Source organism: Miscanthus floridulus, chromosome 10 (assembly GCF_019320115.1).
Source record: "Miscanthus floridulus cultivar M001 chromosome 10, ASM1932011v1, whole genome shotgun sequence".
NCBI classification, from domain to species: Eukaryota; Viridiplantae; Streptophyta; class Magnoliopsida; order Poales; family Poaceae; genus Miscanthus; species Miscanthus floridulus.
Window position 1 is genome coordinate 113,161,979 of NC_089589.1, and position 10,562 is coordinate 113,172,540.

General features: G+C 47.8%; 1 protein-coding gene across 3 annotated transcripts; it reads right to left on the reverse strand.

The window, feature by feature from the left end:
* Nucleotides 1-5,920: 5,920 nt before the first annotated feature.
* LOC136486975 (MEIOTIC F-BOX protein MOF-like) lies at nucleotides 5,921-9,674 on the reverse strand. Of its 3 annotated transcripts, XR_010767101.1 has the most exons (5): nucleotides 9,510-9,674; nucleotides 7,995-9,100; nucleotides 7,746-7,895; nucleotides 7,216-7,646; nucleotides 5,921-5,936 (listed from the first exon to the last, which is right to left on the reverse strand). XR_010767101.1 is itself a non-coding variant. In XM_066484078.1 (4 exons), the coding sequence occupies exons 1-4, from the start codon at nucleotides 9,523-9,525 to the stop codon at nucleotides 7,335-7,337; spliced, it is 1,584 nt and encodes a 527-aa protein (XP_066340175.1). In that variant the 5' UTR covers nucleotides 9,526-9,674; the 3' UTR covers nucleotides 7,209-7,334. The 3 variants fall into 3 exon arrangements, 2 of the variants coding, with proteins under 2 accessions (XP_066340175.1, XP_066340176.1); XM_066484078.1 differs by lacking the exon at nucleotides 5,921-5,936 and having other exon boundaries at nucleotides 7,209-7,646; XM_066484079.1 differs by lacking the exon at nucleotides 5,921-5,936 and having other exon boundaries at nucleotides 7,209-7,646; nucleotides 7,995-9,092; nucleotides 9,510-9,667.
* Between the last annotated feature and the right edge of the window lie 888 nt (nucleotides 9,675-10,562).

A 10,562-nucleotide genomic window follows, 5' to 3' on the forward strand; every position in this document is an offset into this window, starting at 1 on the left:
TGGCCGGCCGGCGGCCGTACGAGGCAGCCAGGCATGCGCTTCAGGCCTTGTTTAGATTCCAAGTTTTTTCACTCTCTCTCCATCACACCAAATCTTTGGACACATGCATGGAGTATTAAATGTAGATAAAAAAATAACTAATTACACAGTTTGATTGTAAATTACGAGACGAATCTTTTGAGCCTAGTTAGACCATGATTGAACAATAATTACCAAATACAAACGAAAGTTGGACAATAATTACCAAATACAAACGAAAGTGCTACAGTGTCAAATACCGATTCCTAACACTCATGTAAACAAAGCCTCATTCATTTTTATCAAGGAACAAGGGACAAAAAAATGCAGAGGCTCCATCTGAAGCTCTCTACTGCTGGTCTGCTGCGGTGACACTTGACAGTGACAGAACTTTGGCATTGCTGACTTGCTGAGTGCTGAGACAAAAAGATGGTGGTGAGCCACTGAGCCAGCAGGTCGTTTTCAGTTCTTATTTAGTCAGGGGAAAAAACCATCGCACATGAGCCATGAGCGCTCATTTTTTTTTTTTTGAAACTTCAGCGTCAATCCACAACAAGAAGGAAAAAAAAACAGTGTGCATTCAGATTTCTGTAAACATACTTTTAGACTACTTATTTGTTAAAAGAAATAACGGATTTATTACTCGACTTCCAAACACCTCAAGCCATGTTTCCGCGCACACCTTAATATATAGCACAATTAAGCAACAGATCAGATTGGCAGAAGTTTCTCCTGCAATAAGATCTACTCACAAGCAACTCACACCATAAGCCAACAGATATTACTGTGTTCCACAATTTGAACCACACCATTTGGTAACTAAAAATTTTACCTGAGAAGTCAAGTTTTGAGTTGAGAACCTCAACTGGAATCGAGATGAAATATGTAGATATGCAATATGATCTCTCTAGTTAAGTTGAGAAGGCGTGCATGGCAAATCAGAACCAGACAGGAGAAATCTGCACACTTATATAAAAAAACATTTACGAACTTGAAGCTTGGTTAGGTATTGAAAGTACAAAGTATGTGCCTCTGTTAAGTCCAAAAAAGTTCCCAAAAGAAAAACCCAGAAGGGAGTACGCTATTTTTAGTCTTATTTTTGAAGCTTGCATTGTATTTTAATTTGAAAAGGTTCCAATAAAGCAAACATGCAAGTGGACACAGTTCATTCATAGGGCTTAAAAGGAGATATTTTTTAGAAGCAATCGTATCCTTAGCAAGAAAACATTATATATCAAAAGTAAGGTTAAATGGAGCAAAAGATTGCATCATTCAGAAACGAGTAAAAAATGTATGCTCGCAGTTTAATAATGCATCTGAAGGAAGCCTATGATATGCACTTCAAATCAACATGAATGAGGAGCTTAATGAAATTCTCCAGCCGATACCCTGAAACACGCTTCATAAACTCGATGACTTTGCGGCTGTAGCGCTCTTTATATAAGATTTCAATCTTGAGGTTTTCACGCAGGAAATCGGTCGTCTTCAGTTTGAGCAGTGGCTTAACCTCTGTATCATCTAACAACTGTGGACAACACAAAAAGATGTAAGATGATGAACTATGCTGGTTACGTAATAAGAAACTAAAAACCAAACTAAAGTAAACCTTGCAGTGCCGCAAAGTGAGCCTCTCCAGATTAGGCGAACGCCGAAGAAAAAAATCTAAGATGCAGTCGTCGCGAAGATCACAGTGAGTCAGCAGTAAGTTCTACAGGTTCTGGAATTCTTTGGATGTGGGTTCCTTTCCAAGCACCTGGAGTACATTAGATATATAAAGCACTGCAACATTATTGGAGTGAATAAAATAAAATGGAACATTGGCAGAGGCAGTGAAGGCATACCATCCCCCCGACATTGCACAACTCTTTTTTTTCTCGAATACGCACAAGTGATGCGTGTCATTGTATTAGGTAGAAAGAGTTTGAGCAATACAAGTGCCGTTCCACGGCCGCGTTAGTGTTTTGCATGCGCTACATTCTGAAACCAACAACATTCAAGGATGACCATCCCAGCTACAGGCGAGCCAACGCTTCAAGCTCCCGTGTGCCGGGCCCTCGCGTTGAGATCGCGCACGTTCCATGACAAGATAGTTGTGTTATCCATCGGTGATTACGACTCTGCGTTTGGAGGCCGCACTAGGCCCTGGCAGCCAAGGGCTGCCTCGTTGTTCTCGCAGCCCGCGTCCTGGCGACTCTAAACTTGTCACATTAGATACACTATGAAGAAACTTGAACCGATCGCCGCTAAGTTCAGTACTGTTGGGTACATAATCAGTGCGTTCGGCTGTTCCGGCCTCGGATTGTTTCAGCTTATTCTCCCTCACAGAACACTATTCAAACATCCACAACCATCCGAGCTACAGTGCCCGAAGGTACCAGCCGAACGCCCCCAATATCTGTGACGGAACAACAGAATCATAGCCTTGTCCAGGGATGGCATCTCTTTTATTGAAATACTAACAGCAAACCCACCAAGTTTGACACCAGGTGCAGGTAAGCAACAGCGGGGGCAAAGGTAACCAGCGGATCATTCAAGCCGCCGTAAATAACCAAGGTCTTCGACGTGGGGGATGCTGCAATCTCAGAAAGATTGCCCAATCTGCAATGTTTCAGAAGCAGGGTTTTCAGCGAGTCGAAGAAGATGCGATGGATCTCAAAAGTGCAACCGTCCAGCTCCAAATCTTCTAAAGGGTGGCACCCTAAACCAACATGCGTCGCGAAACAATGATCTAGAGGTACAATAGAAATGGGGCGCGGCACGCCTACCCTGGACAGCTCCTCTAGATTTGGACCAGTATTGCAATGGATAGCAGAACATAGATATATACCAGGAAGACATTTGACAGTTCACTATTCATAGCTAAATGAAGCACAAAGGATCACATTGAAATGAATTTCAGAACTATGTAATATGCTCTTTGAGGGAGTATAAATGTTTTGTTCGTTAACAAAGAGAAGGGATTGTTCAGATAATGATATATTATTGAGGTGCAACTTTATTTGTTTATATAAAAGCCTTTGTTCCGATGTCTTTGAGAACCTGCAATTAGCCATGTATGTGAATTGGAAAATGAAAAGGAAGAGCCACATGTGAAACAACCTGCACCATTTCCAGATTAAAAGATATGATTGTAATTTATGAGCGTGAGGCATAGACACCGATAAAGAGTTAAAATTTCTGGTCAGAGGCAGAAGAATATGCTCTTAAGTTTCTACCATGATCTTTTTTTTATGAAAGCTTATGAACTTCGAACAATTAGATTTTTCACGGAGACCTCAACCAAATTAGTTTTATGTCCAACCTTAGAATTAAATAACTCGAGCTGTGTTGAGTTTTTTAGGCCGTGCATGTTAACTCGTCCATTTTTTACTAAATGTTAACTCTTTTAACAATGAATAAAGGTACACACGCTCTCTGTTGCTATGTGCTGCTCGCAGGCCGCCCTGCCCGTGCCGCTGTAGGCGTTGCTCCTTGCGAGGCAAACGAGTGAAAGGCATGGTGTGTGGGGCCCATGTTCCATCAGGTCATCACAGCAGCACGTGAAAGGCTGAGCCAAACTCCATCCTTTATCGATCCACTGCACTGCTGCACCTTCAGCTTCCAAACTATTCCCCCATCTCTCTTCAACACTCCCTGTTCTTGCTAGCACTGCGCACAACGATGCTCTTGAGTTGAAGATCAGATTCACAAGGAGCAGGACCAAAGTAGCAGTTCTCTCTCTCTCTCTTCCCCAAAATCAACAAAGCAACAATTCTTCATCCCCTTCACCTGCCCAGCTCTATGAGCGAGGCCTTTGGTCAAGCTGAGGTGAGGCCGGCGTGCAGGCATGGTGTGTGTGGCGGCAGTCATAGCCCATCCACTAGAGCGAGTTCTAGCTTCTGCAGCTTGGTCCTGGCCTATGCTCGTCGCAGTCAAAGGAGAGCTCCAGCCCCTGCGGTGTGTGCTCCCCATGGGCGAACTCCAGCCACAGCGCCGCGGCCTCGACGCGTGCTCGTCGCCAACGAGTTGCAGCTGGGAGGCACCGCACCGAGGGCACGCCGCCACCGCTAGGCTCCACTCGCGCCGGCGCAGCGGCCGTAGGGGCGCCGTCGCCTGGCACCCGCCGCCGCATCAGGAGGGAAGGGGTGAGAGAGAGGAAGGGGAGGGCAAGATGAGGTGAGAGGCAGGCAACTAATTTATTTTTTTAAAAGAGATATAATGAAAGGTGGCTTGTATGTTGATTTTGAAAAATCTGAGGAGGTTTTTGTAAAAATTGTTGAGAGGGTCAATGGAGTGCGGGTTGATTTTCGATAAAGAGGTCTTGTTTGCAAAAAACCCGGAGCCCATCCGATCTGGACTGCGGGTTGATTTTGAAATAACCTGAGGTGTTTTTTGCAAAATAAACTGAGAGGGCCTCTGTAGCGCGGGTTGATTTCCGAAAAATACAAGGGCTTTTTTCGAAAAATGGCCGCGCCGCGCGCCCGATCGAACGGCCGGGAAAAGCCCGTGACGTGGCATGCTGGCTGCCAGCTTTTGGAGGCAGGATTCATATGGTAAGACTAGAAAACATCGCGCGGGCCAGTAGGTGCCAGTGTTATGGAGCTGCTAGTAGTTGCGTAGGTATTTATATTTTGAGATTTACCTAATTTCAAGTCAAGACATGAATATTATTAGGACAAAGTCGGCTTTCATCGATGGAGCTTCTGCGCGGTCCAGGGTGACGAGTGGTGAGGAAGGGAAGAAACCCGACGGCGTGTGAGTCAAGGGCTGAGTAGGATCGTGAAGATGGTAGAATCACTCAATTGTTTTATTTTATGTGTGTTATGGGTAAGCTAGCATAAAAATTTCATAGCAATTTGAATAAAGAAACTAACTCTATTAATTTTTTTAGAAAACTCTTGAGAAATCTAGTTCCACATTAATAGCAAAAAATTACACTAAAACATGTGATGTTATGTGTTTCCAGTGCAGTGCTAGTTGTGTAGAGTTCAACAAACTTTGTTTGGGATTTTTTAAATTTTTATTTGTTTTATTATGTTATTTACAAAATTTTGGTCGTTTTAGATAAATAACAAATTCGCAGAAAAATAGAAAAACGTCGTCGGGCCAAATTTGGCCCAGTAAGGCCTAGGTTCGGCCGGAAACAGGCCTGAGCGGGAGGCAGGCCGGCACATTCAAAAGGTCTGGATTGCGGGTTGATTTTGGTAAAGTTCGAGGGCTTTTTTGCAAAAAAAAACCTGAGAGGAGGCCTGGACTGCGAGTTGATTCGACTAAAGTTCGAGGGTTTTTTTGCAAGAAAACCACGCCTCGCACGCTCTGGGCCGTTCACGCGCCCGATCGGACGGCTGGGGACGTGGCCACGCTCGCCGGCCAACTTTTGGGTGCAAGTTTCATATGTAAAGATGGGTGAGCTGCAGCCTTCTGAGGCGCCGCCAAAGATGCGGCCGAGGCGCCGAGCTCATCAATCTCTCCATCTGGCTGGAGGATCTGGCGGCGTACCGCAGAAACAACAGAGGTGTCCTGTCACCATGGCCATGCAGCCTCAACGAATCCAGCAGCGCAATGTTGCAGCGTTTGCACCATCCACGAATTTTCCCCGCTCCTTCCAGTTCATGGCCGGCCTTGTCGCAGGAACAACCGCCGTCGTGGTTTTGAACTCGTCCACGTTCCAGTTCATGGCCTTGTCGTAGGAACAACCAGGCGCCGCCGCCGTCTTGGTTTTGAACTCGGACACGTCGACGTTGAGGCACGGCGCTTGGACAGCACGCACGTCTGCACCACCTGCCGGGCCTTCATGAAGGACATGATGGTGTGGAGGAGGCAGTCCGGTAGATCGCTCAGCAGGTCCGGGGCGCCGTCGGCTGAGCTTCTGCCGCCAACGACGCCGATGCTTACGTGGGGCCGCTTCCTTCTGGGTCCCCGAAGCTCCATGGAGTGCTCTGCTCGGATGATCAAACGACGCACAGTAATTAAAAATAATAATAATAATAATAATGAAAATCTCCCCAGTTCCATCTACAAAAGAACACCGCAGACTGGGGTTCGATTACAACACGAGAGTACGAGACGGCGACAAGCGATGCTAGATCAGGCGCAAGATTTCTTTCTTTTTTTTCTGAACAAACGACAAGTCGACAACAATCAGGCGGAGCAAGGTTTCAAGAGGCCGCGAGCAGGCGTTGCTGATCAAACAAGGGTTGGCGAGAGGGCGGTCGGGGAAGGGGTTTACCGAGCGCCGCAGCCTGAGCCTGCCAGAGTGCCAGAGCCCGGAAGAAGAAACTGCGGAAAGGCGGAAACCCTCGTCTCCGTCGACGGCGGGAGCGGCGGGATGGGGCCATGGCCATGGAGGAGTAGTGCGCGGAGAGATTTTTTTTTATCACTATGTATACATATACGTCTACGAATGACAGGATCTATGGGCCTCAATTCATGTTTGGAATACTTCTCATGGGGGCCGGAGACACCCGGGCCTTGGGTGGCCTGCCTGGGGCTTCACATTACCGGGTTTTTTTTTTTTTGCATTTTTATATTTTTATTCGATGTTTGAAAAATATATAAGGGTCCGGGACCAAAAATTGCAAACATATACTACTTCTCAAGCCGTTTCATTTGGCGATTTGTAAAATGAAACACAATATAAAACACAACATACTGGATAAGCTGATGAAAGAAAAAAAAACATTAATGAATTGGAGCTGGTGTTTAGTCTTTCAAATTATGTACCTTTGTTAACACCCCCCAACCCCCCCCCCCCCCCCCCAAAAAAAAAATCCAAGAGCACGCAATTTCCAAGCACATTTTGAAGCTTTCATTGTTTTTCTTTTTTAAAAAATAGAAACGCTTCCAACAAGAAAAAGTGAAAGAAAACATGCAAATGCAAGTGGACACAGTTCATAGGGGCTTTAAAAGAGATATTTTGAAGAAGCAACCTTAACCTTAAGCAAGAAAGCAGAGTAAATTTCAATGGCAAGATTAACTAAGCAAAGGCTTACATCATTTAGAAATGAGTCAAAAGTATATGCTCGCCACTTATAAAATGCATTTCAAATCGACATGAATGATGAACAATGAGTGAGACAAAAAAATCTGAACTAACAATAACGCTAATTAAATTTGGCGAGTCTAATGTAATCCTCGAGTATTTGGTACCAGAATTTGAGTGAGATTAAGAGTACTGGGAGGTAGAAAAAGAACAGAGATGAGTTCAGGAAGGAATACCGGCAGATTCAATTAGAATTCGGTCTGATTAGTTCATACTTTCTTGTCCTCTCCCTCAGACACTAATCTATATATCTCTTGCTACACAACATAAACACGCCACTTTACATGGGCCATTCCTATGCTGGTCCTGAGATGCGCACGCTGGTCATCCTGCGCCGAGTTCCCCGACGAGGCCCAACTCCAGTTGAATGAGGCACCGGATGTTCAGCAGGAGCAGCAGCAGCGTCAGGAACAGCATCAGTTGTACCTTTGAGATTTGGTAGGTGGCGCACAAGCTCGCCAGCAGATCGACAGGCATCACCATCTTTATGTATGATTTCAAGCTCGACGTTCGCATCACGTAGGAAGTCCAGGCCACAGCAGCAACCAGAAGATGAGGTCTTGTCCAGTTTGCGCGTTCCTTCCTTGTCCTCAGAATCACCTGGGAACTGTGGGCAATGAACACAAAAGATGTGAGATCGATAATGCATGAACTATGTTGCATTGGTTGGTTACATAAGGAGCTAGAAAACCAAGCTACAGTGTACCTTGCAGTGCCGCAAAGTGACCTTCTCTAGATTAGGTGAACCCCAATGAAAGAATCGCAATATGCGGAAGTCGTCACTGAGATCACAGTCGTCCAGCAGCAAGTTCCTCAGGTTCTGGAATTCCAGGAATGTGTGTTCCTTACCGAGCACCTGGAGTTCATTGGAAGTAGATAGCAGCACCAACACATTATCAGAGTGATGAATAAAATGGAACACTTGCAGAGAAAACAAAGATGCCAAAGAGCATACCGTTGTCCCGACACCTAACAAATTGAAACTTGTCACATTAGACACACCACAAAGAAGCTTGGATTGATCTCCGCCAAGTTTACTTCCACACATACTTTTGGACAAAAAACTGTATTTGTGACGGCGTAGATGAATCGAAGCCCTGTCAAGGGATGGCATCTCATTTATTGAAATACCTCCACGGAAGCAGACACCATCCACATCTAGGCGTAGATAGGCAACCATGGGGGCTGAGATAGCCAGCAGGTCGCCATACCAATTGGAGCCGCCATCGATAATCAAGGTCTTCAATGTTGGGGATGCAATGTCGGAGAGGAATCCGCCCCATGAGCAACTTTTCAAAACTAAGTTCTGGAGCGAGTCAGAGGCGATCGAACGGATCTCACAGGTGCAATGGTCCAGTTCCAAATCCTCCAAAGAGCAGCACACTGAGCTAAGATGCTCCGCGAAACGATCGTCCAGAGATACGTGGCAGAGATGCAGCCTTCTGAGGCGCCAAGAACTGGGGCTCAGATTCAATCCCTGACGCTGACAACTGATGACATGACCTGGTCCTGGTGTGCAGTATTTCATCGCACGTCGGAGCCATGCTGCTGCTTGTCGGCCGCTGTATTCCCAGCCTTGTATTGCACTGTCAGAGCAAACATAGGTCTGAGGTCTGCAGCCCCTATCAATGTCCAGCCTGAATGAATCCAGCAGTGCGATGTTGCAGCGGAGCATGAGGTTGACGGTGAAATCCTCAAATTCGTCCCACCCTTTGCCCTTGTCCTGGTTGCTGCCCAAGTCGGAGTCGGAGTCATCAGAGTCAGAGCTGCTGTCGCTGCCGCCACTGCTGGAGGCAGGCGCCGCCGCCTTGGTCCTGAACTCAACAATGTCGATGTCGAGGCACGGCACAGAGCGCCAGAGGTGCTTCCAGCGTGTTGACAGCACGCACGTCTGCACCACCTGTCGAGCCTTGAGGGAGGACATGATGACGTGGAGGAGGCAGTCTGGTAGAGCGCTCAGCCGGTCCAGGCCACCGGTGGAGCTTTCGCCACCGCCATCGCTTGCACGGGTCCGTTTCCTTGTGCCCTCTGCAATCTCCATGGAGTACGTGTCCTGCAAAGCTCCATGTATATGTATTTTTATATAAGATGACCAAACGACCAAACAACCCAAATATAAATCTCCAGTTCCATGTATTACCAAAGGACACCTCTGAATCCGGCTCTAACTCACGCAGAAATTGTCTGAACAATAAGAAATTGCGAAAAAAACTCAAAAATAAGTTTTTTTTAAGAAAAAAGTTTGGTTGGGGTACAGTGCAGCAGAATCCCCATTTGCGATTTACTCAAGAACAGACGAAATTCGATCCGATTAAGGGACGGGGTGTGCAGCTAAATCGGGAGATACGGCCATGCCCCCATGCACCTCCGTACAGTATTAGAGATGAACAATCGTATACGAAGATTGATATTCCTTCACAGCAATCGATTACGGGTGGGTCGTACGGAAAGCGACGGTGAAGGGGCTTACCAAGCGCCAGCGCCATAGCCTCCAGCCTGCCGCGGGAGGAGAGGCCCCAATACAACCGGAAGCGCCGGAGAGAGCGGGAGACGAGAGCTGCCGAAACCCTCGTCTCCGTCGGCGTCGATGGCGAGTCGGCGACGGCAAGTGGGGAAAAGACGAGGAATGGGGTCGGCGAACTGGGCACACAGCGTGGTACGGTACATGTGCAACGCGAGCACGAGAATCGTCTGGGATACATGGGCCCCCGCTGGGAGCTGGAGGCCCATTTCCGCACAGGCAGTGTTTCTCGGACGCCCCTGAATTGGACAGGGCCGTGACGATATTTTATTATTTTAATAACCTAAAAAACTAATACTTTAATAATAATAACACAAGACGAATTATTTTTTGGGCACTGCTAGAGCTTGCGCGTGCAGGATTTGGAAGTTCGGCGCACACCTATTGCACGTCAGTTTTTAGTGGCAAAAAAAAAAAAAACACACCCATAACAGCTTTTCTTCCTCGACTCCGGCGCACTCGCCCCGCCACGGCGAACTAGGATTTCGCCGCCAGCGGCGCAACCTTCATCCCCTTCCTCTCCCCACCATCGCCGCCGCCACCATGGCCGGAGCTCCCCCGCCTTGACCTAGCACGGTCGCCGCTGTCGCCACCAGCTCCCCCTAAACCGCCTGCCGGCCATCCCCACCGCCTGCCCAGCCTTCCTCCCCCGGTCGGCGCCTTCTATACCCGCCGAAGTTGGGGAAGATAAGGGGAGAGCTCGCCGGAACCCTAGAAAGCAGATCCGGGAGGAGGACGAGAGAGGTGAGAGATGAGGAGGCCTACCTGGCGTAGATCCGTCGCCACCGCCGCCGGATCTGCCGAATCTATCGCCGCATCTGCCAGATCTGTCGTTGTATCCACTGGATCCGCCGCCTCATCCGCCATGGCCGTGCACGGGGAGGCGGTGGGGCACGGCCGCGGGGAGGTGCTCGCTAGCGAGGTGCTCACCAGAGAGAGAGGGAGGGAGGGAGGGAGGGAGGGGAGGGGAGAGGGAGAGGTGTGCGGGCGCCAGGTGGGGCG